This window comes from Arabidopsis lyrata, assembly GCF_000004255.2.
Source record: "Arabidopsis lyrata subsp. lyrata unplaced genomic scaffold ARALYscaffold_6, whole genome shotgun sequence".
In the NCBI taxonomy this organism is placed as follows: domain Eukaryota; kingdom Viridiplantae; phylum Streptophyta; class Magnoliopsida; order Brassicales; family Brassicaceae; genus Arabidopsis; species Arabidopsis lyrata.
In genome coordinates, this window is record NW_003302550.1 from 489664 (window position 1) to 515409 (window position 25746).

Here is a 25746-nt window from a genome sequence, read left to right on the forward strand (position 1 = left end):
CTTCAATACAGATATAATTGGCTCTCTCACTCAAAAAGCAATGACAATACTTTCTTAGTTTTGAGGATCGTGTTAGGTGAGGAGAATAAGAACAAACACATACATAGCCGTTAAAAATTAAATTAAAAACGAACAAAATATACTTTGGGCCGTTATCTGAAGCCCAACATGTAGAATCTGATCTACTAATATTCGGCCTCACGTGGTTTATGTCGAATCCGGTTTGGCTCGGTTTAATGTTTCAAATATGATTAAGGACGAAATTGAATCATTAGTGGCTTTTTGACTTCAAATCGGAGAACCGCCAACGAAGGAAGAATCGTCTTCTTCGTCATCTCCGTCGCTGATCAATCTCATAATTTCTTAAGGTGGAGCTGGTGGTTTCTATAATCGCCGGTGGTTATGGCTTCTAACGATCCAAAAAACGGCGGCGGTTTCTTCGCCTCTCTTGCTTCATCCATCACCAATTTCGGATCGGCCATGAGCAAATCAGTGAACGGGTAAGGAAATCAAATCCCCAACACATTTCCTCGTTTTCGGATCCTATAATCGTCAGCTGGATTCACATACTTGTTATGTTAATCTTTGATTTGGTCTCCATGTTGAATTGTTGAATCTGGAAATCAATTTTGTTTGTTTCTCAGTTTGATGGGCTATGAAGGGCTTGAAGTGATTAATCCAGAGGGAGGTACAGAAGATGCAGAGGAGGAAGCAGGAAGAGGAAGATGGAAGCAAGAGGTATATCATCCTGATTTACTAGAATTGGGGAAAAAGGAACAAATCTTGATCAATCCTCTGGATTTATATGTTGGCTTGATTTATCAGGAACGTGATGGTTATTGGAAGATGATGCAGAAGTATATAGGGTCTGATGTTACATCTATGGTGACTCTTCCTGTGATTATTTTTGAACCCATGACAATGCTGCAGAAAATGGCTGAGGTTTGTGCTCTTAGATTAGATTTTATGAAAGATCTTTTAGCTTTTGGTTGATATTGATCATGTTTTGTTGTATCTAACAGTTGATGGAATACTCGCATCTGCTAGACATGGCTGACAAAACTGAAGATCCTTACATGCGTATGGTATATGCATGTAAGCACATCCCCACTCTTCATGTTCTTCTTTGTTTTCAAACTCTTTTTAGCTGTCTATGATCAGTGTCTCTTCTTGTAGTTTTTTCATGGTGTGGCTAATTTTATTTGATTTTTAACAGCATCATGGGCTATATCGGTGTACTATGCTTACCAGCGTACCTGGAAGCCGTTCAATCCAATTCTCGGTGAGACTTACGAGATGACTAATCATAATGGGATCAATTTTATAGCTGAACAGGTGAGTCATTTCTTTAGAACTCATATTCCAATGTGATTGTTAATAATCATGAGTTCTTAGTTGAGATATATCAATGTTTTGTTCCTCAGGTTTGCCATCACCCACCAATGAGTGCTGGTCACGCAGAAAACGAGCATTTCGCTTACGATTGCACTTCAAAACTGAAAACGAAATTCTTGGGCAACTCAATTGACGTCTACCCAGTAGGAAGGTAATTTCTCCTAAAGATGTATCTAGATTTCAGATTCTGCATTGTGAGACAAAAGCACCTGAACTTATAGTTCAATGACTCTGTGTGCAGGACCCGAGTGACACTTAAAAGAGATGGTGTGGTTCTTGATCTTGTACCTCCCCTGACAAAGGTTCATAACCTTATCTTTGGTCGAACATGGGTAGATTCGCCAGGAGAGATGGTCATGACGAACCTGACCACTGGTGACAAAGTGGTGCTTTACTTTCAACCATGCGGCTGGTTTGGGTAAGTTCTTTCTTCATCAAACTTAAAACCCTTTAAACAAATCTGATCACTTGAATTTCATCTCCATGCTTCTCCATTTAGAGCTGAAATGTGGACCTAATGGACAGATCTGGACGTTATGAAGTGGACGGTTACGTGTATAATTCAGCTGAAGAGCCCAAGATGCTAATGACCGGTAAATGGAACGAGTCCTTGAGTTATCAGCCATGTGATGGGGAAGGCGAACCTCTTCCAGGCACCGAACTGAAGGAGGTTTATCAATTTCTCTCCTTGCCATACTCTATGCAAACCCTTTGAATAATATATCTACTCACCTTTCACAGGTATGGAAGGTCGCTGAAGCTCCAAAGAACGATAAATTCCAATACACACATTTCGCTCACAAGATCAATAGTTTTGACACTGCTCCTAAAAAGCTACTGTCATCTGATTCACGTCTACGTCCAGATAGATACGCGCTTGAGATGGGTGATATGTCCAAATCTGGATTTGAAAAGAGCAGGTAGCTACTCATAGTCTTTTGGTTATCCTCCCAAAGTAGTGCAAAGACTAATAGAAGCCGGGTTTTGTTTTGCAGCCTAGAGGATAGACAAAGAGCTGAGAAGAGAAGCCGAGAAGAGAAAGGCCAAAGATTTGCTCCAAAATGGTTTGATGAAACAGAGGAAGTCACTCCTACACCATGGGGTGATCTCGAAGTGTACCAATTCAATGGAAAGTACTCGGTGCACCGCGCCACAGCCGATAACCCTGAGGATACAACGGATGTGAAGGTGACCCAATTCAACCCTTGGCAATTCCAAGATCTCTCTGCTTAGATCTTTCGAGTATTTTGTTACTTTCTTAGATCTTTCTTTTGTTTTTTGGTACTGATGACCAGTTTCATTGTATTTTTCCATGAGTCTATATTTTCTGAGATTGAGAGATTTGTTTGCAAGGCAATTCTATGGGTTAAAGCGACTTCGTTAAAGCGGACACAAAGGAGAAAGGGAAGAACAAACTAGTGAAAGACATTGAGAAGTTTCTTGGGGCTTAAGCAATTAGCATAAAACATCTAATTATGTAAAACTTAAAGCAATTTATTTAAAATATTATTTGTAAAAATTTTAAAATGTAAATTTAATCAAAATTAAAAAAAAAAAAAATTAATTGTTAAATTTATATTATGTGTAAACATGTTGATAGTAATATAAATAAAAAATATAAATTTAATAACATCCTTTATTATATAAAACAGAAGTCAGTCGTCAATTTTGGTTGCGACACGTGTCATTTTCAATTTTTAGATCTAATTAATTATTTTATTTGTTTTCTTTTTCCTTTTTTCTCTAACCATTACTCTTCTTTTTTAAAAAAAAAAAATCCACGATTAGTTTTTATTTGTTCTCTTAAGTTTTTTATTCAGTTTTCCTTTTGATTTATCCTTTTCTCAAAAATCAAATTTTTTTCTTAAAAAAAAGCTCCACGATCTCCTCTTGGCAAACCACGATCCCCAAATTAACTTCCTACTCTCATCAATTTCACCATGTATATCTCACAATCGATTATCACAATTGTTCTCCCATTCGTCTTCTTCAAATCAACATCCCTTCTTTAAAAAAATCGTTGCTACTTTTACGGAATCGCCTTCACTAATCTATAGCCAAACCTGATTCGTCAACACCAACCGTTTAATCCACACAGTTTGTTTAATTTACACAGTTCGTTCAAACCAACCTCTCACCACGCTGGTCGTCTTTTTTTTCTTCCTCAAAGGTAATTCCAGTTTCCCAAATCATAACAGTTTGTTGTCTTTTTTCTCTATTTTGATTTTTATCAATTTAGTTGCAGGTACTACTATCACTGTTTGCAACATGAAACTTGATTTTACACCGATTGCTTAACTAGAGTCTGTTACTGAGAATTAAAGTCCGACTTGGTAAAGTGGAGTGATGGTTTGTGTATCAATGAACACTGACAATTTTACACGTTGGTATGTGTTATCACCATCAATGTATATTTGTCAAAGTTACACACCTTATTATATTCTTATGAATTTTTCATATTTTTAATACAGATATAATTGGTAAATCGTTGGCCAAAACATACATTCCTACGTTCAATCCTTTTCTGGTGGACCTATTGTTAATGCTTTGTAATCTCATGAGGATTCATGTTTCTAATGGTATGTCTTATCAATTGATTTTTTCTCAATTCCTTTTTGGCCCAAACCTACAAATCTTAGCATCGTTTTCTCTATTTATTTTTTTAGGAAAATCATAATCCAAAGTGCAAAATTGTCAACAAAGGCTCTTCATTAATCCTGCATTGCTGATATATATAAACGATTCAAAGAAAGGTAACCACAATCGTTTGCATTTTGTTTGTGTTACATTTCTTTTAATTTATGTGTTATGTCTTTTTCAATATATAATAGGATGCCTAAAACGAAATGGCTACAAGTTCGTTCTACAATGTTACATTTCTTTTAGTTTATGAATTTTGTTTTCTTTATGCGTTCACATAAATGATATAAGGTGTTTGTAATGTTTTCTCCCTCTATCTATTTTTTGTCTTATTTTCTATATTTTTAATCAATTCAAGTATATAACATGATAATGCCTGTGCATAGCACATGCCAAAATACTAGTTTTTTGATAAAAAAACAAGTGTTAAAAATTTAAAAGGAAATTTAAACAAAAATCAAAACAAAACATTAAAAAAAAAAACAAGTGTTAAAAAGTTAATTACGTGTTAACCATATTGAACCTAGAAACCTCTTAGGGGTTTGGATGATGTATCCAATTAATTTACACAAAACTAAAAAATGTAACACTTATCAAAAAAAAAAACATTTTAAAAACAAACAAGTGTTAAAAATTTAAGAGAAATTGTTAAAAATGCCTCTTTTTCAATACCCCTTTTCAAAAATGCCCATTTTGAGAGTCTATTTTTAAGTTTGCCTTCTTTTAATTTTTAATGACCATTTTACCCTTATTTGAAACAAAATTAGGTCCACAAAATACAAAATATTTTTTGGCGGGAAAAGTGATCCCGCAATTTTCCCGCCAAAACACTTGTAAAAACCTTTAAAATACCTTGTAAAATTTTCCCGTAAAAATTTTTCCCGCCAAAAAATTTTTTTTTGCGGGAAAAGTGATTCCGTAATTTTTTTGCCGAAAATTTTTGGCGGGAAAAATTTACAAGGTATTTTAAAGGTTTTACGGAGTATTTACAAGTGTTTTGTAAGGTTTTACAATATATTTTAAAAGGTTTTACAAGGTACTTATAAGGTATTTATAACTTGTAAAACCTTATAAAAAACTTGTAAAACCTTATAACTTGTAAAACCTTATAAAATAGCTTGTAAAATCTTATAATACTAGATTGTTACCCGCGGTACACCGCGGGTTAATTATTTGATTTTTTTGTCTTTTTATAAACTGATGAATTTCTTGTATATAATATTTTTTTGTTGGACATTTCGAGTCACATGCGTTGTAACTAAAAATGAAAATTTTAAGTTGTATTTTTTTGTTTAGTGTTTAAAATTGTATAATTGTATTTTGATTTGTTAATCCCAGGATTTCACCCGTGATATATTATCCCGTATTAATATCAATCCAAATCCGACCCGTCCCACCATATAATCATGTCCCGTAAAATTAAACATCATTTTGTTATTTCTTTTAATAACACTTTTATTTAAAAGACATATAATTCGAGTCAATTTAAAAGTTTGCTTTCAAATAGTTTCTATAATATATATATATATATATATATATATATATATATATATATTTTTTTTCAAATTAGTGTGTGTTTTAGACCAACCCGTAAAAATATTTTAAAAATGTATATTAAAATACTAAATAATTGTATTTCGATTTGTTAATTTTAAGATTTCACCGTGGTATATTGTCCCGTTTTAGATAATTTTAGAAATTAAGAAAATATCTGAATGGCTCAATTCCGGGTCAGAGTAAAAAAAATATACGACCTGATGAAACGTGCAAATTTGTTTTTCAAAAATGTTAATATAGATTGTACACATACTTTTTTCTTCATCGATTGAGTAATATATGTCCGTTTAAAAAAATTTGAATCATAGCATATGCAGAAAAAAAATCGAATTTTTTTATTAAGTATATATATTTTATAATAGTTCAAAATAATATAAATATAAGATCATATAAAAGTGAAATGAGAATCATATATTTATGTTTTAATTAGGTAGAGAGGTTTTAGGAAATTAGTTCAAATTTGTTATATTAGCATTAAATAATCATATTTGATTTCTATATCTATAAAAATTGTAGAGAATATGCCATAAATAAAGAGTTTAGGTATAGTAATTAGTTGAGAAAATATATATTTTTAGATTTTATTGATTAATTTTCGTTTTTTAATTTTGTCAAAAATAAGGAAAGATCCGATTGAAGATTTCCGGGTCAAAATTAAACAAAATTTGACCCGATTAGGAACCCCAAAAAGTGTTGCAAAAATGTATAGTAGATCTTATAAAGACTTTATAAATAGGTTGTAAAACCTTTTAAAATACATTATAAAACCTTATAAATACCCTGTAAAAACCCTTTAAAATACCTTGTAAATTTTTCCCGCCAAAAATTTAACGCCAAAAAATGTGCGGAATCACTTTTCCCGCAAAAAAAATACTTTATAAATACGTTGTAAAACCTTTTAAAATACATTGTAAAACCTTATAAATACCCTGTAAAAACCCTTTAAAATACCTTGTAAATTTTTCCCGCCAAAAGTTTAACTCCAAAAAATGTGCGGAATCACTTTTCCCGCAAAAAAAAATTTTTGGCGGGAAAAAATTTTACGGGAAAATTTTACAAGGTATTTTAAAGGTTTTACAAATTTTTACAAGTGTTTTGGCGGGAAAAATTGGGGGATCACTTTTCCCGCCAAAAATATTTTGTATTTTGTGGACCTAATTTTGTTATATTTTCTTATATATTTATGATATCTTTTATTAAAAGAAGGGTAATTTAGTCATTTTGTACATAAAAGGGGTATTTTTAAAAATGGACATCCAAAGGGGGCATTTTTGAAAAGGGGTATTGAAAAAGGGGCATTTTTGTGAGTCTCCCAAAATTTAATTATGTGCAACCATATTGAACCTAGAACACCTATTAGGGGTTTGGATGATGTATCCAATTGGTTTACACAAAATTAAAAAATTTAACAAAAAACAAACAAAACAAAAAACAAAACAAAAGATTAAAAAAAAAACAAGTGTTAAAAATTTAATTATGTGTAAAGCATATTGAACCTAGAACACCTCTTAAGGGTTTGGATGATGTATCCAATTGGTTTACACAAAATTAAAAAATTTAACACTTATCAAAAAAACAAAAAACAAAACAAAACATTAAAAAAAAAAAACAAGTGTTAAAAATTTAATTATGTGTAAACCATATTGAACCTAGAACACCTCTTAGGGATTTGGATGATGTATCCAATTGGTTTACACAAAATTAAAAAATTTAACACTTATAAAAAAACAAAAAAACAAAACAAAAGATTAAAAAAAGACAAGTGTTAAAAATTTAATTATGTATAAACCATATTGAACCTAGAACACCTCTTAGGGGTTTGGATGATGTATCCAATTGGTTTACACAAAATTAAAAAATTTAACACTTATCAAAAAAAACAAAAAACAAAACAAAAGATTAAAAAAAAAACAAGTGTTAAAAATTTAATTATGTGTAAAGCATATTGAACCTAGAACACCTCTTAAGAGTTTGGATGATGTATCCAATTGGTTTACACAAAATTAAAAAATTTAACATTTATCAAAAAACAAAAAAAAAAAAAACAAAAAACAAAATCAAAGAAAAAGAAATTAAGACTACCTGATTCGACGAAACAGAGACTAATCGACGATCATCCTGAGGAGACGCTTTCTTTGATGATCACAGCCATGGAAACACCGTCTCTCTTTGTCTCTTTCTTCGTTGTCCTCTTGCCTTGGCCGTCTTGGTGCTCTCCTTGGCTGTCGGTGAAAGCTTTCGGTGGCTCGTCCTTGGTGCTCTTGCCTTGGCCGTCTTGGTGCTCTCCTTGGCTCGGTGAAAGACGAGAGAATCCGATCAAAAACGATAGTTGTGTTTAGAAAAGACAAGAGAATGAAAGATGAAGAATTATTTTGTTATGGTATCGAAGAAGAAGAAGAAGAAGAAGAAGAGAGAATGAGAGTGAAGATTCAGGTTTCTATTTATAAGCGTTAGCTTCTCCCAAAACAAAAAGGAAATTTGTGATTGTTTCCTTTTTTCTTGAACGCTTGTTTCCTTTTCTTACTAGGGTTGACAAAAAATAAGAAAATCTTAGAACGTTCGAGAGATCTAGACCGTTTATTTTCATCACGTTGCAACTGTGAGATATCGGACGGTGATAATCTAATCTAAACGGTAAGTTTGTAAACATTATGTGGGACCGGGACGATTGTTACAAACAAACACTCATATGTTTGTGGAGAACGAAAGAACAGATGAAGATGATGGTTTTAAACCAAACTGTTTATAAGTGGAGATGATGATGTTGGCTCCTCCTAATGCAGAACCTTTATGGAGCTAGAAACAGATACTGAGAATTTGGTGCATCAGGGGATTACCATTGCTGGTCCATGTTTCGAGAGAGAAGGAGCCATGAAATTAGAAGCAGCGCTATAGCTTGTCTAATGGCCCATTCATCCTCAACCTTGATTCTGATCACTAACATCTGCAACTCCATGGCTATGAGGCAGTGTTCAAGAAAGCGGCCTAGGCGGCCGCCTAGGCGTCGCCTAGGCGCTAGGCGTCCCTAGACCGCTTGGATTCTCATAAAATCGGGAGTATTAATCGTTGGGTTGAATTTGGCGGATCCGGCGGTGATTAAGCGGGTATAGGCGGTCTGGGCGGTTTAATTCTGCCTAGGTTTTTTTTTATAAATTTCAAAATCTCTCAAACGACGTCGTTTAAAAGAAGAGAAAAGGTTTTTTTTTTTTAATTGAAGCTAAACCCACGTCCCACAAGGCCACAACAACACGATTCGTCGTCTCTCTTCTCCGAAATCAACTCTGTTTTCAGCCAATTCTCCCAAGTCTCGACGAAAGAGAAACATGCGTCATCTAGTTTCATCGTTTCTTTGTTTCTCATCATCTCTGGCAAGTGGTAACCTACTCGATTATTATCCCAGTGTTTAGATTTATTTTATATTCTCTGTTTGTATTTGTTATGAATCAATTCAATTTACACAATAAATCAATAAGTAACGAAACAAAGTTTAAGTGCTGTTATTTAGATGATTAAAAAATATGAAATTTAGTTTATTTCTTATTTTAGACTTTTTGCTTCTTTATTTAATTTGAAATTTAGTGTTTGAACTTTGAAGTGAAAACTTTTGATTCATATTTTTTAATTTGACATATTTTAGGTTTTCTATATTTGATTTAGATTTTTTATCGTGTTATATACTTATATATTTATAATTATATATATATATATAGTGCTTAATGCTAAAACCGCATATTCCGCTTAAAATCGCCTAGGCCCCGACTAGGCGTTCTAGGCGCTAGGCTGAAGGTCGCCGCCTAGATACCGCCTAGCGCTTTTTGAACACTGCTATGAGGGAAGGAATGAATGTTCGTCTTGCTTGATCGTGGAGGTGATAGAATCTGCTATGTTCAGTTCCCTCAGAGGTTTGGAGTTATTGACCCAAATGATCGTTATGCAAACCACCACACTGTCTTCTTTGATGTTAGTATGAGAGCTTTGGATGGAATTCAAGGTCCAATGTATGTGGGAACTGGCTGTATCTTCCGAAGAACAGCTCTCTACGGGTTTAGCCCGCCGAGAGCAACTGAACATCATGGCTGGCTTGGAAGAAGAAAGGTCAAGATATCGCTGAGGAAACCGAAGGCCATGTACAAGCGCACACCCTGCAGCTGTTCTTCAAGGGTCTTCTCAAGGTAATTGCAGGAGTCGATATCTCGTTTACCTTGACTTCCAAGTCATCTACACCAGAAGAAGGAGAGGATGAGTTTGCTGATCTGTATGCTGTGAAATGGAGCTTTTTGATGGTTCCTCCATTGTCGATCATGATGGTGAATATAATTGCGATTGCGGTGGGGCCTGCGACGACTCTGTACAGTCCATTTCCGCAATGGAGTAAGCTTGTTGGAGGAGTGTTCTTCAGCTTTTGGGTGCTTTGTGATTAGTAGCTTCTCGAAACAATCCCGTGACTTGAACTCGTACTTCACTTCCCATTTGAATCGCTGAATCTTTCCCTGACCGAGGTGGACGGAAGAAGGAAACAGAGCGATGAAACAGAGGACCAAAAGATTGAAGACATGAATTGTGTCTGATGATCTCTTTTGTCCATCATTGGTTTTTGAGTGGAACCTTTTTCAACAAACACTGACTGATTTTAAAAAGATGTAACGAAGATCGAGATTCTTGGTCATATCAATTCATGTGTACACATATATACATAGCATAGATACAGAGTTATAGGTCATTGCATGTCATGTGTTTACAGATAAATCATTTTTCTTTTGGAGAAAGACTGGAGATTACTAGATCCATGGCCTAAGTCTTCTTCTTGGCCTCTGAACAAAATGAAAATCTCTCAAGGTAATCTCTAGTAATGTAAAGATTAATAGAAGCCGGGTTCTATTTTGCAGCCTAGAGGAGAGACAAAGAGCTGAGAAGAGAAGCCGATAGAGAAGAGAAAGGGCAAATATTTGCTCCAAAATGGTTTGATGAAACAGAGGAAGTCACTCCTACACCATGGGGTGATCTCGAAGTGTACCAATTCAATGGAAAGTACTCGGTGCACCGCGCCACAGCCGATAACTCTGAGGATACAACGGATGTGAAGGTGACCCAATTCAACCCTTGGCAATTCCAAGATCTCTCTGCTTAACCCTCGGGGTGCCATTTGTTGTGTAATGTTTTGTTACTTTCTTAGATCTTTCTTTTGTTTTTGGTACTGATGACCAGTTTCATTGTATTTTGTCTATATTTTCTGAGATTGAGAGATTTGTTTGCAAGGCAATTCTATGGGTTAAAGCGACTTCGTTAAAGCGGACACAAAGGAGAAAGAGAAGAACAAACTACAGTAGAAAGAAATTAACAAGTTTCTTGGGGCTTAAGCAACTAATAAAAACAAGCTAGCAATTTTTTTTTTTTGGTTTTTTTTTTTTTCTTTCTGTCATTAGATAAATGGAATGGAGCAGAAGTAAGTAATAGATAAAATGAAATCACAAGAACATCGAAAGTAAAATCTTGGTTGGTAACAAAAATAGGAAGTTGGTGCCAAAAAACAGAGGATAAAATAATAAAAATAGTTAGTAATTTATTGGCTGTCATGGGTGGATGAGGTAATTACGCAAAGGTCGTGGACTCACGAGGTTGGTTAAAATTAAAAACACTGCAACATTTATTTTTTAAAACGTTTTTTGTAACATGAAATCTCTATGAAGATTGGGTAGAAAGCATTTACCGCGTTTCATGTGGGACGACGTCTTCTTATTATATCCCTTCGCAACTAAATCCACTCATTTTCGTCAAACTTTATGAATATTGAATAGACTCATATTTTAACTCTCCAATAGTGGGAAGTTGACAGCACATAAAAAAAAATGTTATATAGTTGAAAATGGCATTTTAGTTTCGAAATTCAAGTTATCTATTGAGTATACTACATTGACCGGTTTACTCTGGTTTTAGTTAACCAGTCTATGGTTTAATGTTCATCATCTTAATCCTATGTATATAAGCTAAACTCTGTTTTACATTTGGATTAAGCTTTGTAACTATACTTTGATGAGATTAATAAAAGTTTGTTTCTTCTGTTATGATAAACCTCTCTCTCTCCGATCTTGAATCTCCGATCATCGGAGTTTAATATTATCTAATAATTTCATGTTTTTTTAGATTGTAATATGATTTTCTTATCGTATTATCCAAAATCATCTAATTATGTAAGAGTTTCTTTCCGATTAGTTCGTTAAATATGTCTAAGCTAAAGTTTATAAACGTGGAGTTTCTAAATGATCAGAGCGTGGCTACTGATTAAACCGGTTCACTAAACCGACGCATCTTCTTCTGATTGAACCGACGTATTTTTTTAACTTTTAACTGTCTTCCATAACTTCCCATTTCCTCTCCACGACTCTCTCTCTCTCTCTCCATATATATATACGTCACTTTCTCTCTAATCTCACAACACTGTTTCCCAGAGTGAAGAGTAGTATACCTTAAAACCGGTTTTATCAAGCCGGTTCAGTGCGAAATGGATAATCTACTCTGCGAAGAGTCATGGCCCTCGAGTCCTTTAACCCCGGAGCCTTTACCAAACTTCCGTCACAGTTCTCACGACAATGACGTCGTGGCGATGTATCCAGAGATAGACGCAGCGACGATGGAGGAAGCCATTGCTATGGACTTAGAGAAAGAGTTATGTTTTAGTAATTATGGAGACAAGTTTGTTGAATTTTTCGTCTCTAAGAAGTTAACCGATTATAGGTTTCAAGCCGTTCAATGGCTAATCCAGGTACCTTAATTATTATTATCTATTCTGTTTGCCCATGTGTAGATACTTACAACAACCTATAAAATCTTTCAAGATAGACTTTAAAATTTTCGGTTTACGTACGAAAAAGTTTTTTTGCCGCAAAATTATTTATTGGCACATAAATTAGTTTTAAAATATTTGTATGAATATGTATTTTCTTACATCATAGTTTTAATAAACCGTAAGTTCTTTTTTGTGCTTTGGCAGACTCGGAGTCGGCTAAATCTTTCATTTGAAACGGTATTTTCCGCCGTAAATTGTTTTGATCGGTTCGTCTATATGACTTGTTGTGACGTAAGTATACTTATTTTCATAAGCAAAATATTTTTACTTAATGTGATTAAGTTTTATATTTGCGGATGAATTAATGAAATGTTCTTATTAAAAAATGCAGGAATGGACGAATTGGATGGTGGAACTAGTTGCGGTAACTTCATTATCGATCGCATCAAAGTTCAATGAAGTTACAACCCCATTACTCGAAGAACTTGAAATGGAAGGTTTAACTCATATGTTTCACGTCAATACTGTTCTTCAGATGGAACTTATAATTTTGAAAGCTCTCGAATGGCGTGTAAACTCGGTTACGAGTTATTCTTTTTCGCAAACCCTTGTGTCGAGGATTGGTGTGGTAGGGGATTACATGATGATGAATCGAATTACAAATCATTTGATGAATGATTTATGCGGTAATAATAAGGTCTATCATTATTTTCAAAATGTTTCTTGTTATAAAAGTAAAAATTATTTGAACGAGGAAACCGAATAATTGATACGCAATTTTACATCTTGATGTATGCAGATTTGAAGATTCTTCAATATCCACCAAGCGTTGTGGCAGCTGCGGCTATGTTGAATGTTCTGGATGAAGAAAGGCTGAAAGATAATATCATGAAACTCTTTGGACAAGAACAAAAGGTAAATTAATTATTCATAACGTTTTTTTTTTTTTGTAAAAGAACTTTTCACGAGGGGAACAAAATGAAACTAACTACGAAATATGTAATATCAGGAAAAAATTGAGAAATGTGTCGAAGTGATGAAAAATCGAAACAGCGATCATCAATTGTCTATAAGAACATCATGTGAAGGGAAGAGTATTTTGAGGTTGTTGCAGAGAGGTGATGTGATGAACATGAATGATGACTATAACGTTGAAAGTCTCTCTAAAATATTTCAGATTTTCCGATACGAAAACAAGAAGAGAGACAGAGCAAACCACCAAGACAACATTCGTCCGGCAAAAAGAACGACATTTGTAATGTCAAACTACATTTAGCACCTTACGAAAAGAAGACCACAAAGAGACATGTTTTTTTTAATTTATTTTTACACAGATTTAAACTCAATTGTAATGTACTCATACAATATTGTTCGACAATAAAAATCACAGATTTGAATTTCTTATTTATAGATTAAAAACTCGAAAATCACAAATGAAAATATTTAATTTTTATATAATATAAACAAATTTTAATGGTATTAAATCTAATCCATATATAATTTAATCTCATAAAATCCTAGAAAAAAGGAAACATGTGTATCAGGATATAACACGTGGCAAAGTAAGAATGGATTGGAGATAAGTGAACAGTGCAACCACAAACTCAGGTTCGGAACTGAATTCTGAAGATAAAGATTTTCATCAAAAAATAAAATTTTCCATTAATTCTCTCTAAATTCCCTCAACAAAATAAAATAAAAATGAGCTCGTCGCCGTTATCGTCATCTCTCTTTCATCCGCTTTCTACCTTGTCGGCTCAAAGCCATGGTCGGAGGCAGAACCTCTGTTTCAGTCGTACGCAACAATCTGTCGTTGTCCGAGCCGCCAAACTTCCTGAAGGAGTAAAATTTGAACCTTTTTTCCAATAATCAAGGCTTAATCTTCAAATGGGAAATTAAAATCCTTTTCGCAGGTGATATTGCCAAAAGTACAACCGAAATCTCAACCTGCGTTTCTGGGATTCACACAAACAGCTGAAATATGGAACTCAAGAGCTTGCATGATTGGACTCATTGGTACTTTCATCGTCGAACTGGTGAGTTTCGAAATGGTTTCTTTTTTGCAAGAATTGGTTTAAACATACAACGAAACCTAAACTGAAACATCATTTACGTTTTCCAGATTCTGAACAAGGGAATACTTGAAGTGATCGGTGTAGAGATTGGGAAAGGGCTTGATCTTCCTCTATAATGTAACACTCTGTGTGTTCTTTCCAACAAAGCATCTTATGAAATGTAAAATTCTGAAGTTTAATTACATATCAAAAACGTGACAGTTGTTATGAAAGTTTGATTCTTTTAGAGGACTCGAGTGGTGCGAGCATCTATGATTGCTACTTTACCTAATGGCTCTGAGAGAGTCATTGCTTCTGAAAGAGAGATGCGTTTGTTTCTCCACGCAGATGCGGCCCATGATTTCATTTTCTCTCCTTCGCTTTTTCTGTTCTCTTGAATCAGTAGTAACTCCGCATACCCGGCTGCACAATCAAAACATTCAACACGCTTATTATAAGCTAACATTGGCAATCCTTTCTGTTTGAAAGCAAACGAGCTAAAGCTTACCTCTTGCTAAAGCCATTACTCCTTGATTTTCCATGTTAATTATCCCTATAGAATACAGAAAAAATGGTGAGGAAAATCGTCTTTTTTCTCGATAACCTGCAAAGTAGATAGATGTCTGTAAGTACCTTCTGAATCCAGTGGAGGTGCTTTCATGAGCTCCAATGCTTTCCTGAAGAGGCCCTGAGATGAAAAATAATGGGCATTAAGATGACGAAATTCCAATGCTTTTGAGTTTTATAAGAAACTTGTTTCTGACCTCCTGAATCAGAATAGAACTTGAGCGTTCTTGCTTTGCTTTGTTTCCATACATCAGAGCCACAGCAGTTAAGATCACACCAACCTTAGGATGATTGTTTCCTGATAGAATTAAGGATGATAAAAGCGCAGAATCCGTTACTCTGGTGCTTTAACCATTGAGAATCGATGACCAAAAATCCGCACTACACACACAGTACCATAATGTTCCTCAGCGTTTGTCAATGCGTCTGTCAGTGTCTTCTCCGCAACACCAAAGTTTCTAACAAAAGCAAAAACAAACAGGGACTAATGATATAACCAGAAAATTCACACTAGGACCTGTATGCACAAGCTGAAAAGCCTACCCAATGTGTGACTCGAGCTGACCCAGAGCAAATGTGGCTGCCAGCGAGACTGCCTTCAAATTCATGTTACATGAACACATAGATACTTTGGTCTCTGTCACTCCTTGAATTGCCATATGATACATCTCCTTTGCCAGTTCAAAATTTCCAGTGGCGTGCAAGAATTCACCATAAGAAAGTGCAATGTTACCTATTTTATGTAGTTATTAAGAATACCCAACGATCAGGTTCCAACATATAAAAGACAAGGCTAGCTCCAGACTAACAGAAAAAGACTAGTGTGTACCTTTGCAGCTCTCATGATTCTCAAGTCCTCGAAATAAAGATTCGGCTGCATCCAAAATCGTTACCATTAAACTTACTTCGGAATAAAAAACAGAGAGAAGAGAGGTTGAGGCTTGTTTCTCTACCAGATTCAATATTTCCTTTCACAAGCTCAGCTAGGCCTTTGATTGCTTTAGCTGTAGCAACCACATCTTGAAGATTCTCATGGCCACTCTCTTTTACCAATTCCAGAAATTCGTCAGCAACATCTAATGAAGCATCATCCTAACAGTAAAAACATATTCAAATTTCTCACACAAGTTCCTAAATATAGAGACACACACAAACACAGTAGCACTGTTAGGATTTGAACCTGTCCTGACTGAATCAGCAGACCAACAAGAGCTTCCACAGCAACAACTGCACAACAAAAGAGAGTTTCAGATACATAAAACCACAAAAGACTCTCCAAAACCACAGCGAAAAAATCAAGTTCACAACAAAAACCTCTAATAGCCAACGATGAATGTGTCAGAGTCATGACTTGCTTAAGGCGTTCAATGGCTTCACTACTGTTCCCACTATAAACATAGAAAACCAAACACTAATACGTTTTCAGAAATCTTAAGCTACCTATTGAAAGACAAAACAAGAGAGAAAAATAGTAAAAAAGATGAAACCTTTCGTATAAAAGATCAGACATGGCAAGCAAGACTGTTGCTTTAGAATCATGAGAAACCTGATCATCGTTAGGTTGATTCTCAAGACACTGTTCAAGCACTAACATCCCTTGAGCATAAGATTCATCTGCAAATTCAGACAAAGACCCATTTCGAATTCAGTCAGAAGAAACTAGAGTTTAAACACCTAAAAATCCTTAGAACTATAGAGAAAGACCTGATTTTTGTGACCTAGCGTGTGAAAGAGCGTAATTAACCATCTGAATAGCAACATGATTCGCGTTTGGAACACTGATTTCACCGTGAATCAATCTCAGTGGCGTCGAGTATCTAATAAGGTTTCCTCTAACGGAGATCGTGCGGCCACGAATCGTTGCCGCTGCTGCTCTTGAAACTTTGGTAGCCGCGCGAATCATAATCGCTCAATTTACTCTTTTTTCTTGTCTTGTTCAGACAGAACTCAGAAGAAAGGTTTTATGGTAAACTCTGGGAAACGTCGGAGCTCTTCCTCGCCGTCACTAGGAGTAACCAATTTCAATCGGTATAGTTTGAATTAAAATTGGTTTGGTTTTGTGATAACCAATAAACCAAAACTTCCTCTAGAGTTATGTTTTTTTATTTTATTAATTTTTAAGAATTTAGCCCATTGTTGTATATGTTCATTTTTGTAAATCTTGTTCTTTGTCATTTTGTAAATTCACTCTTTATATTTCTTACTTTATAAATAATTTTATTTTTGGGACCAAGATTTTAGTTCTTTTTTTTTTTTTTGTATTTTTTTGTAAACCAGATTTTAGTTCTATTATATATGTCTTGCAAGATACCTATCCACCAAAAACTTCAACCTTCCCACCTGCTATAAAAAGCAAGTCTAGTGTCTAGTGACATTCTTGGCTTCAATCTCTATTATTACCTTTCAAAACTAACAAAAAATTGATAAGGACACTAAAAGAAGAATGTAATGATTTGTTTTGTGCAAATATAACCTTTGTTTAAAAACAAAGCAAATCCTCTCATTGAAGTAATGCATATATGCTCTGTCCTGATTTGATCTACAAAGTGAAAAAGGTCATAGCAAAGGTAAGAAATGTTGGGACATACTAGGCAGGCTACTTACTAGCAAGTGGTGAAGATTAGACGCATAAATAAACATATAAGATAATTTTTGACAAAAAAAACATATGACATACAAATTTTGACAATGAGATTTTAGGTCTGAAAATTGGTTATGGATTGTAAATTATAAACAAATTTGCCTTTAAGAAATGAAATCTATGAGTATTGTTAATCTTTATCCAATAATAAACGGTGAGAGACATATGAATCTTTCTCTTTTTCTTTAAATCCAACTTTAACCCATTCATAAAACGAAAAAGTATAAATATATCTTTATAGAAGGCTCACAATCAAGCCTCCATATCTTTCTCTTTCCCACTAATCCCATGAAAGTCTCAGCTTATAAAAGGTGAGCACTTGGCAGTTCCCTATACAACAATCCACTTCACCACACCAATTAGTCTTGCAACCCAAGTTTCCACTTCTTCCTCAACCACGACGTCCTCCATATTCCTCTATTAATATTCTCTTGAAAATTATCACAAAAAGCAAACTTTAGAGTGTGACATATCCCCACACAACAACAAACAACAACAACAACAACAATGGCGAAATCTGCAACTCTCTTCCTTCTCTGTTTCACTATCTCAGCCTTCTTATCCTCCTCCTTCACTGGTACGATACGATATCTCAAATGGGTCCACTTCAAAATTTCATTTTTTTCTCTTTAAAGCATAAAAATGGCATCTTTAATTTATTTGACAAAACGGTTATTGTTGTTGTTAAAGTTCGTAAAAATTGAGTCTTTTACTTCTTTTGCAGATGGAGCTCAGCTTATATTAGTGAATAACTGCCAGGAGAGCATATGGCCAGGAATCCTCGGCGGCGGAGGCCAAATCACACCGAGAAACGGCGGATTCCACATGGGAAGCGGCGAAGAAACCATAATAGACGTACCGGATAAATGGTCCGGACGAATCTGGGGTCGACAAGGCTGCACCTTTAACCAAAACGGAAAAGGCTCATGCCAAACCGGAGATTGCAACGGCGGTTCACTCAATTGCCAAGGAACCGGCGGTGTACCACCAGCAACCGTCGTGGAAATGACATTAGGCTCATCTTCCTCGCCGCTTCATTTCTACGACGTAAGTCTCGTCGACGGATTCAATCTCCCTGTGTCGATGAAACCAATCGGCGGTGGAGTTGGATGTGGTGTTGCGGCTTGTGAAGTGAATTTGAATATTTGTTGTCCATCGGCTTTGGAAGTTAAGAGAGATGGTAAAGTGGTTGGTTGCAAAAGTGCTTGCTTGGCGATGCAATCGGCTAAGTACTGTTGTACCGGAGAATATGCGAATCCTCAGGCGTGTAAGCCGACTCTGTTCGCTAATCTGTTTAAAGCGATTTGTCCTAAGGCTTATAGTTATGCGTTTGATGATTCTAGTAGTTTGAATAAGTGTAGGGCTTCTCGTTATGTTATCACTTTCTGTCCTCCAAAGTGAGCTTTTGGGGTTTGTATTGTTATGTTTATCATGCAGTTGCTTGATTTGGTATTTGTACGGTCTGGTTTTTAGTTTATTGAATGAGAAAATGAGGAAATTTGAACTGAAAATCGAATCAAAATTTGATCATTATAAAGTTGTTAACCATCCTTTAGCGCTTACTCACGATATAAGGAAGAACAGAGAAGCCTTTCTCTCTAAAGAGAAGAAGGTTCGTTGTAGAATGTGGTCCATAGTGAATCTAAGAGCTGTCTCTCCTCTTTAGCAGCTGAGAGATCTTCTTGTGACATAAACAAGCCGATTGCTTTGATCCGATCTTTTAGCATCTGTCTCAGTGTCTCATCGCCTTTCACTATGCTAGAACCACAAGTACTACAGTCTTTTCTAGCTTTCACGAGCTCAAGCAATCCTCGAAGAGCAGCTTCTCTTACATCAGCATCGAAGCTAGACACGAGGTGCATCATCAAATGGTGAAGCCCGAGTTCTATAGCAATATCGGAGTCTGAGTCATTCTCTTGTAGAAGATAATGCAACAAGTTTAAGGCTTTCCTGAAGAATAAGAAAGCAACGGAAAAAGTTTTGAAAATTACCAACAGCGGAACAAAGTTTACAACCGTGAGTTCTCTCGAAGCTCAAAGGAATCCAAGCATGAAGAGAAGTGCAGAGTATTACCTTTGAAATCTCACACTATCAGCTTCCAAAGCATCTTTTAAACCAGAGTAACCATTTGCAATCTGGAAACCTGTGATCCCGGGTTTATTATTGCGAATCAAAGCTGTACCCCAATTTACCACAATACATTCATCAGATTTACCATACACAGAGTAAAAAAAAAGAGGCATTTGATCATCTAAGTATATTAGGACTCAGAGCAGCTTACATGATATTGCACCGAGCGCCTGTGTTCGAGAATGCATATCGGTGTCTGAAGTAAAGTTCGAAAGCAATGACTCTAAACCATTGGCTTCCATAACTGATTCTTGACTCCGAGGGTTGTTCTCAACTATTGTGCTTATGACATCTGCAGACTTAGCCCGAATATTAGCATTGGAGTTTTCGAGGTAGCCAAGAAGAGGTACCAAGCCTCCAACGGAATGAAGATCTTCCCATACATTCAAAGAAGTACATGTTAAGCCAAGCAATCAAAAGACAGATATAGAAAAAAAGTTACAAGTATGAAAAGACTCACCATTAGCCATGTCAATTGATTCAACATGTTCCTGCAACTCATCCAGCAAACCTACCAAATCACATAACTCAAAATCTTAGTAACCAACAAGAGAGAAAATAGCTAAGAAAACAATTATGAATTCCATATTCAACCTTCAATATCTTGAGGGGTTACTTGGTGAGCCTCCAAAACTTGTTGAGGTGTCTGCAATACTTGTGTTATCTCCTTCAAGCGCTTGACTACATCTACTGTTTGCGACTGCATAGCCTCTGCAAACCATTTTCGATCTTCCTCACTGTCAAACCAAACAATTTCAAATCAACAAAACAAAGAAAAAGTTTATATTAAAATCTAACCAAACGATTCATTAGATAATGTGGGAACTCAGGGAAAGTTTAGACCTTGTATTGCTCAACTTATAACAGTTTCTTTGCTTAAGAGTATGAACATAAGCTTTCACAGAAATCCCTAAAAAAACTCTAATTTATACGAACCCAAAACTCAAATTCCACTACATGATTCATTCCTCATCAGCAACTGACGCAGAACCACACAAATGTCTACGACAACCCAACAAACAACATAAGCTCCACTATAAGTGATCAACAAAACCTGAAATTATAAAGAAACTTCGTACCTTAACTGGCGAGTAGGTCGAGTACCATCGGAGTGAGAGAGACTCCATTTAAGCAGACCGTCCCAGTTAGGTCCGTCTTTCGCCATTGAAGCAACGGAAGAAGAGACTCTGTCAAAGAAAGTCGGAGACAATTACAAATAGCTTGGGTGGGCCTAATATTCACGTTTACCTAGTAATGGGCTTAACAGGCCCAATCTTCAACTCGAAATATCTTGAAGGGGCCCACGTTATCCACAGAACAAAAAAAATCTTAACTTGAAAACGTTATCCACTTCGAGAGAGTGACACGTCACGATGCAAATCCAAATTCAAAAAAATCTTTTCCATAAATCAAATCTCACATCTTCTTATTACTTCCCCCAAATCGAAATCAGTCACTTAAAAACCCTAAATCATGGCGATCGCACCGACAATGCAGACGACGTTCGTGTCATCGACCAACTTCCTGAAACATTCTTCTTCGTGGGGATCATCATCATCACCGAACAATGTGATTCTTCCCAAAAACAAGAGATCGTCTTCCTCCGTAGTTGTCGCCGCCGTCGGTGATGTCTCTTCTGACGGAACAATCTACTTAATCGGCGGAGCCATCGCCGTTGCACTCGTCGGAACTGCATTTCCGATCCTCTTCAAACGCAAAGACACGTAAACCACTCTCATCTTTTTATATGTCTTGTGAATTAAACCGGTTTTAATGCTCGTTAAACCAAAATTGGACTGATTAATTGCAGAAGATTCCCATAGTTTATTGTCCGGTTCAACATTCGAGTTATCTTAACCGTACTAAATCCTCTCTTATGGATAAACTCTTAACCGATGTAGTAAACCGAAAGAGAGATCGTACATTGTGAAATTAAGCTATGAAAATGTATGGTTTAGGTGTCCGGAATGTGACGGAGCAGGATTTGTGAGGAAAGGAGGAGTGACTCTGAGAGCGAATGCAGCACGCAAGGATCTTCCTCAGATCGTTTGTGCTAACTGCAATGGACTGGGAAAGCTTAACCAGATTGATAAATCATAAGAGAGTCTTCATATTTATGTAAAAGCTCCATTTTTTATTCCTCTTCTTCTCTACAATATACCTCTGCAAGAGAAGATAGCTTGGAATGATCAATGGTTGCTTGGAGATGGATGGATATATAATTTTAATTGTAAGTTTATTTGCTTTCTTGTTCTGTAAGAAATTGTCTTGAGTATTATTGTAATTGTATACTGTATTCGAAATTGTAGACCAAGACCCAAACGTCTTAAAAATATCTAAATGCTGGATAAGTAATTAGAGACTGTAACCAAAATTGCCAAGACGAACAATAATCTAGTGCTGGCAAATCCTAACAAAATCTTAAAAACATTTAATGGCCAATTAAGGACCAACTGTCATTGACTTCTTACATCACATGCATACCTAATCTTCATTACGTCTTTATTTCTGTGTTTTATAAATAACCTCGCCAGAAACGTTTGTATAAAAACTAAAAATTTATAAATGAACCTTACGCGTCAGAGTAGAAGTTTCTTTTAATTGTTTTTCAAAAGTTAATGATATTAAATAAACATCCACAAGAATTTTATGTTCAGAGTACTTTTTCTTTTAATTTGCCCAATTTCGAACATAAACAAACTTCTTGTGGATATTTATCAAAAAAAAAAAAAGTTAAATGATAGTATAAAATTACATATCCACAACCACAAGAAGTTTATGTTCCAAATTATTTTGTTGTGAAGTATGTATCCATCCCATGGCTTCTAAATGAGGCATTATTAAATTTATCTTATTGGTGGAATAATAGGAAAATCGTGAATTTGTTTATTAATACAAAAAAGAATATGGCAAAAAAAAATCAGGGAGACAGCATCATAGGTAAAGAGACGTGCTAATTAAAGGAGATAAAGAAACGTGACAATAATTTAGAACTTGAAAACAGAACACGTTTCGTTGCGTCCCCTATTTGCTTCTTCTCAATCTTCTTCTTCTTCTTCTCCTTTCTTCTTCTTATTAGACTATTTGTTGGTTTTTGAAACAGAGTCACAGTAGAATACAAAGTATAGATGAAGCAACACGAGACAGTCGATGAAGAAAGGGAAGATTTGTATCACGCAGATGAGGAAGACGAAGAAAGTCAAACCGAGAGCTCCGTTCCGTCAACTCCTTTATCTCGTAATGGATCCGATAACGTTCCCGTTCCGTGGCCTCGAAGTTATCGGTAAATCATTTTCTTTTTAAATGCTCTGTTTTTGTAAGAGATCTGAAGAAATTATTCTTTAGAGATAATATTTTTGTTTACTTGGGGATATTTTCAGACAGTCTATGGATTTGTTGACCGGAGTTACACCTCCAATCAGTACAAGTTTTGTCTCTTCGTTTCGCCAGAGACGACAAATCTCTATTTTCGGTTCATTTACTTCTTCCCCAAGCAAACAGCAACTTCTCATCGACAAAGATGAGATCCATAACTCTGTTATGTCATCCATCAATTCATTTCTTGCTTCTCATCTCCAGCTATCAGTCCCGGGGGATCTTTTAACTCCCCAAGAAAACCGCAGTTGCACATTCTCTCAATCCGTTCTCAACGGTAATTATAGTAGTTAGGAATGTTTCAATTTGATTTTTGGTTAGGTCTTCTCGGTTTTCGGAGTTTTAACAAAATCTGATATGGAGGTACTGAGTTTAGTATATCTTGTGTATTAGGATTGCTAATGTGAACATTTTCTTTGTTGCAGGAATCAATGTTCTATGTGGAGTAGCTTTACTTACAATGCCTTACGCATTGAAAGAAGGAGGATGGTTAGGGCTTTTCATACTCTTCTCGTTTGGCATTATCACTTTCTACACAGGCATTCTCCTCAAGAGATGTCTCGAGAATTCACCTGGAATCCACACTTATCCGGACATCGGTCAAGCTGCATTCGGTACTACTGGACGCATCCTCGTCTCTGTAAGGATTTTTTTTTCAAATCAATCATAACTTTGTTTGTGTGTGAATTGTGATCCTAACTTTGTGTTTTGAATTACATATCAGATACTGCTCTACGTGGAGTTATACGTAAGTATCAAACTCTCTTTATATCTTGATGTAAGAACTTTAGATCCTAACTTTGGAAAATTCTGTTTTTGTTTTTGTAGGCATCTTGTGTGGAATACATAATTATGATGAGTGATAATTTGTCAAGGATGTTCCCAAATACCTCTTTATACATCAACGGATGTTCTTTAGATTCTAATCAAGTTTTCGCCATTACCACGACTTTTATTGTTCTTCCTACTGTCTGGCTCAAAGACCTCAGCTTGTTGTCCTATCTCTCAGGTTCATCTTGTAACTGGCACAATTAGCTATGAGATTTGATCTCTTTAATTAATTCTAAGAAATGTTTTGTTTCCTTAGCCGGAGGTGTCTTCTCCTCAATTTTGCTTGCGCTTTCCCTCTTTTGGGCTGGATCAGTCGACGGGGTTGGATTTCACATAAGCGGACAAGCTCTCGATATAACTAACATACCTGTCGCCATTGGAATTTACGGGTTCGGTTTCGGGAGTCACTCTGTTTTCCCCAACATTTACTCATCCATGAAAGAACCTTCCAAGTTTCCTATGGTGCTTCTCATCAGGTAAAACAGACCTTGCTTAAAATGCAAGAAACCTCTAGGTCTAATTTTCATCCTTCTCATTTCTTGAAATATATGTTTGTTGCGTTATGTAGTTTTGCGTTTTGCACTCTATTCTACATCGCCGTAGCGGTTTGTGGATACACGATGTTTGGTGAAGCGATTCAATCCCAATTTACACTGAACATGCCTCAACATTTCACATCGTCTAAAATCGCAGTCTGGACAGCGGTTAGATAACCTTCCAAAATCAAAAATCTCATACCTTCTTCATATTCTGTTCACAATAATTTTCTCAATTCCTTTCGCACTTTTTTGTTTTGTTAATTAGGTCGTTACACCAATGACGAAATATGCTCTGACGATTACTCCAGTGATGCTAAGCCTAGAAGAACTCATACCGTCTTCGTCAAGAAAGATGAGATCCAAAGGTGTCTCTATGCTTTTTAGAACCATCTTAGTTCTCTCCACTTTGGTCGTTGCACTCACAGTTCCATTCTTCGGTAATCTATCTCTCTCACTTCCCCCATTAACCTAACTTCTTGCTCAAGAATTCTAGAAAACAATAACATGTGATTAAACTCGTTAATGTAACAACGATAATTGCAGCTACCGTTGCGGCTCTGATTGGATCTTTTATCGCAATGCTTATCGTAAGTCTTCAATAACAAATCAATCTCTATAATAAGAACGATCAAAACACGTTCTTGACGATTTCGGTTTTGGTCTTCTCAGGCGTTAATATTCCCGTGTCTCTGTTATCTCAGCATTATGAAGGGTAGATTAACTAACTTTCAAGTAAGAATAATATAATTAAAAAGTTAATAATCTTTTTTTTTTTTTTTTTCATTGTCAATGATTCACAGAAAATTTTGATTGAAAAGGGTTTTTGATTTTTCAGATCGGAATTTGTATTTTAATCGTGATCATAGGCGTTGTGAGCGGTTGTTGCGGGACTTACTCTGCAATCGCCAGATTAATCGGCGAGATGACCTAACTGGTTTTGCAGAATAAGTATATTCGAAGGAATAAACCGGATGGTATACCTTGAATAAAACCGGTTTTTGATAAACCATTATTTTTTTTGTGTGAAATAAACCAACTTTATTTTTTTTGGTATTTATTCATAAACCCTAGTTTTAGTCCATTTTACTCAATTTTAGTCTTCATTTTTTTTCGCTTGCTCATTAAAAACTAATAAATAAGAGAATATTTTGGAAAATGGGACTGGAGGTAACACTTGCATTGATGGATTAACACAGTTTTGGAAGTTAGTCAACAGAGAAAGAAGAAAAGAAC

At 35.5% G+C, this 25746-nt stretch overlaps 8 protein-coding genes and 1 long non-coding RNA gene across 12 annotated transcripts; 7 read left to right on the plus strand and 2 right to left on the minus strand.

Annotated features, from left to right (window-relative positions):
• Positions 1 to 260: 260 nt before the first annotated feature.
• On the plus strand, positions 261 to 10885 carry LOC9309106 (oxysterol-binding protein-related protein 3A). 2 transcript variants are annotated; one of them, XM_021022857.1, is made up of 11 exons: positions 261 to 500; positions 645 to 738; positions 826 to 942; positions 1023 to 1095; positions 1217 to 1335; positions 1425 to 1546; positions 1637 to 1813; positions 1921 to 2065; positions 2137 to 2315; positions 2391 to 2583; positions 2749 to 2830. In XM_021022857.1, exons 1-11 carry the CDS (start codon positions 403 to 405, stop codon positions 2812 to 2814), a joined length of 1383 nt encoding a protein of 460 aa, XP_020878516.1. In that variant the 5' UTR covers positions 261 to 402; the 3' UTR covers positions 2815 to 2830. The 2 variants fall into 2 exon arrangements, with proteins under 2 accessions (XP_020878516.1, XP_002870951.1); XM_002870905.2 differs by lacking the exon at positions 2749 to 2830 and adding an exon at positions 10707 to 10885 and having other exon boundaries at positions 262 to 500; positions 2391 to 2614.
• On the plus strand, positions 3205 to 4394 carry LOC110227685. Of its 2 annotated transcripts, none has more exons than XR_002331367.1 (3): positions 3205 to 3565; positions 3635 to 3974; positions 4062 to 4394. It is a non-coding gene; the product is annotated as an uncharacterized LOC110227685 (long non-coding RNA). The 2 variants fall into 2 exon arrangements; XR_002331368.1 differs by lacking the exon at positions 3205 to 3565 and having other exon boundaries at positions 3573 to 3782; positions 3867 to 3974.
• A 1125-nt stretch (positions 10886 to 12010) lies between the features above and the next one.
• Positions 12011 to 13780, plus strand: LOC9307024 (putative cyclin-D7-1). 2 transcript variants are annotated; one of them, XM_021020871.1, is made up of 6 exons: positions 12011 to 12352; positions 12581 to 12667; positions 12768 to 12800; positions 12912 to 13062; positions 13176 to 13291; positions 13386 to 13780. In XM_021020871.1, the coding sequence occupies exons 1-6, from the start codon at positions 12092 to 12094 to the stop codon at positions 13650 to 13652; spliced, it is 915 nt and encodes a 304-aa protein (XP_020876530.1). In that variant the 5' UTR covers positions 12011 to 12091; the 3' UTR covers positions 13653 to 13780. The 2 variants fall into 2 exon arrangements, with proteins under 2 accessions (XP_020876530.1, XP_002870954.1); XM_002870908.2 differs by having other exon boundaries at positions 12012 to 12352; positions 12768 to 13062.
• A 230-nt stretch (positions 13781 to 14010) lies between these two features.
• On the plus strand, positions 14011 to 14682 carry LOC9307025 (light-harvesting complex-like protein OHP1, chloroplastic). Its single transcript, XM_002870909.2, has 3 exons — positions 14011 to 14218; positions 14290 to 14412; positions 14499 to 14682. Exons 1-3 carry the CDS (start codon positions 14078 to 14080, stop codon positions 14565 to 14567), a joined length of 333 nt encoding a protein of 110 aa, XP_002870955.1. The 5' UTR covers positions 14011 to 14077; the 3' UTR covers positions 14568 to 14682.
• LOC9307026 lies at positions 14563 to 17017 on the minus strand. Its single transcript, XM_021020489.1, has 12 exons — positions 16702 to 17017; positions 16485 to 16611; positions 16312 to 16385; positions 16178 to 16224; positions 15951 to 16089; positions 15827 to 15871; positions 15541 to 15730; positions 15394 to 15455; positions 15195 to 15295; positions 15064 to 15118; positions 14939 to 14983; positions 14563 to 14853 (listed from the first exon to the last, which is right to left on the minus strand). The coding sequence occupies exons 1-12, from the start codon at positions 16898 to 16900 to the stop codon at positions 14675 to 14677; spliced, it is 1263 nt and encodes a 420-aa protein (XP_020876148.1). The 5' UTR covers positions 16901 to 17017; the 3' UTR covers positions 14563 to 14674.
• Positions 17018 to 17090: 73 nt separating this feature from the next.
• Positions 17091 to 19149, plus strand: LOC9309107 (thaumatin-like protein). The gene is made up of 2 exons (XM_002870910.2): positions 17091 to 18215; positions 18363 to 19149. The coding sequence occupies exons 1-2, from the start codon at positions 18146 to 18148 to the stop codon at positions 19037 to 19039; spliced, it is 747 nt and encodes a 248-aa protein (XP_002870956.1). The 5' UTR covers positions 17091 to 18145; the 3' UTR covers positions 19040 to 19149.
• Positions 19144 to 21062, minus strand: LOC9307027 (hsp70 nucleotide exchange factor fes1). Its single transcript, XM_002872993.2, has 6 exons — positions 20848 to 21062; positions 20363 to 20505; positions 20229 to 20279; positions 19920 to 20141; positions 19712 to 19814; positions 19144 to 19588 (listed from the first exon to the last, which is right to left on the minus strand). The coding sequence occupies exons 1-6, from the start codon at positions 20931 to 20933 to the stop codon at positions 19237 to 19239; spliced, it is 957 nt and encodes a 318-aa protein (XP_002873039.1). The 5' UTR covers positions 20934 to 21062; the 3' UTR covers positions 19144 to 19236.
• Positions 21063 to 21109: 47 nt separating this feature from the next.
• Positions 21110 to 22123, plus strand: LOC9309108. The gene is made up of 2 exons (XM_002870911.2): positions 21110 to 21492; positions 21727 to 22123. Exons 1-2 carry the CDS (start codon positions 21242 to 21244, stop codon positions 21866 to 21868), a joined length of 393 nt encoding a protein of 130 aa, XP_002870957.1. The 5' UTR covers positions 21110 to 21241; the 3' UTR covers positions 21869 to 22123.
• A 328-nt stretch (positions 22124 to 22451) lies between these two features.
• On the plus strand, positions 22452 to 25665 carry LOC9307028 (vacuolar amino acid transporter 1). Its single transcript, XM_021020488.1, has 11 exons — positions 22452 to 23051; positions 23149 to 23420; positions 23569 to 23783; positions 23868 to 23891; positions 23972 to 24152; positions 24231 to 24450; positions 24543 to 24678; positions 24779 to 24950; positions 25057 to 25100; positions 25183 to 25245; positions 25349 to 25665. The coding sequence occupies exons 1-11, from the start codon at positions 22897 to 22899 to the stop codon at positions 25442 to 25444; spliced, it is 1578 nt and encodes a 525-aa protein (XP_020876147.1). The 5' UTR covers positions 22452 to 22896; the 3' UTR covers positions 25445 to 25665.
• Positions 25666 to 25746: the final 81 nt, after the last annotated feature.

Excerpts from the sequence above, each read along its gene's own strand:
- LOC9309106 (XM_021022857.1), top strand. The coding sequence starts at position 403 with ATGGCTTCTAACGATCCAAAAAACGGCGGCGGTTTCTTCGCCTCTCTT. Across the intron at positions 1,096-1,216 it reads CATGCGTATGGTATATGCAT|CATCATGGGCTATATCGGTG; the intron begins GTAAGCACATCC and ends GATTTTTAACAG. Across the intron at positions 1,814-1,920 it reads CAACCATGCGGCTGGTTTGG|ATCTGGACGTTATGAAGTGG; the intron begins GTAAGTTCTTTC and ends CCTAATGGACAG.
- LOC9307024 (XM_002870908.2), top strand. The coding sequence starts at position 12,092 with ATGGATAATCTACTCTGCGAAGAGTCATGGCCCTCGAGTCCTTTAACC. Across the intron at positions 12,353-12,580 it reads CCGTTCAATGGCTAATCCAG|ACTCGGAGTCGGCTAAATCT; the intron begins GTACCTTAATTA and ends GTGCTTTGGCAG. Across the intron at positions 13,063-13,175 it reads TTTGATGAATGATTTATGCG|ATTTGAAGATTCTTCAATAT; the intron begins GTAATAATAAGG and ends TGATGTATGCAG.
- LOC9307025 (XM_002870909.2), top strand. The coding sequence starts at position 14,078 with ATGAGCTCGTCGCCGTTATCGTCATCTCTCTTTCATCCGCTTTCTACC. Across the intron at positions 14,219-14,289 it reads CCGCCAAACTTCCTGAAGGA|GTGATATTGCCAAAAGTACA; the intron begins GTAAAATTTGAA and ends TCCTTTTCGCAG. Across the intron at positions 14,413-14,498 it reads GTACTTTCATCGTCGAACTG|ATTCTGAACAAGGGAATACT; the intron begins GTGAGTTTCGAA and ends TACGTTTTCCAG.
- LOC9307026 (XM_021020489.1), bottom strand. The coding sequence starts at position 16,900 with ATGATTCGCGCGGCTACCAAAGTTTCAAGAGCAGCAGCGGCAACGATT. Across the intron at positions 16,225-16,311 it reads TTCATCGTTGGCTATTAGAG|TTGTTGCTGTGGAAGCTCTT; the intron begins GTTTTTGTTGTG and ends TTTGTTGTGCAG. Across the intron at positions 14,984-15,063 it reads ACCTCCACTGGATTCAGAAG|GGATAATTAACATGGAAAAT; the intron begins GTACTTACAGAC and ends TGTATTCTATAG.
- LOC9309107 (XM_002870910.2), top strand. The coding sequence starts at position 18,146 with ATGGCGAAATCTGCAACTCTCTTCCTTCTCTGTTTCACTATCTCAGCC. Across the intron at positions 18,216-18,362 it reads CTTATCCTCCTCCTTCACTG|ATGGAGCTCAGCTTATATTA; the intron begins GTACGATACGAT and ends CTTCTTTTGCAG.
- LOC9307027 (XM_002872993.2), bottom strand. The coding sequence starts at position 20,933 with ATGGCGAAAGACGGACCTAACTGGGACGGTCTGCTTAAATGGAGTCTC. Across the intron at positions 20,142-20,228 it reads ATCAATTGACATGGCTAATG|ATCTTCATTCCGTTGGAGGC; the intron begins GTGAGTCTTTTC and ends ATGTATGGGAAG. Across the intron at positions 19,589-19,711 it reads GATAGTGTGAGATTTCAAAG|GAAAGCCTTAAACTTGTTGC; the intron begins GTAATACTCTGC and ends CTTATTCTTCAG.
- LOC9309108 (XM_002870911.2), top strand. The coding sequence starts at position 21,242 with ATGGCGATCGCACCGACAATGCAGACGACGTTCGTGTCATCGACCAAC. Across the intron at positions 21,493-21,726 it reads CTCTTCAAACGCAAAGACAC|GTGTCCGGAATGTGACGGAG; the intron begins GTAAACCACTCT and ends TGTATGGTTTAG.
- LOC9307028 (XM_021020488.1), top strand. The coding sequence starts at position 22,897 with ATGAAGCAACACGAGACAGTCGATGAAGAAAGGGAAGATTTGTATCAC. Across the intron at positions 23,421-23,568 it reads CTCTCAATCCGTTCTCAACG|GAATCAATGTTCTATGTGGA; the intron begins GTAATTATAGTA and ends TCTTTGTTGCAG. Across the intron at positions 23,784-23,867 it reads CTGGACGCATCCTCGTCTCT|ATACTGCTCTACGTGGAGTT; the intron begins GTAAGGATTTTT and ends ATTACATATCAG.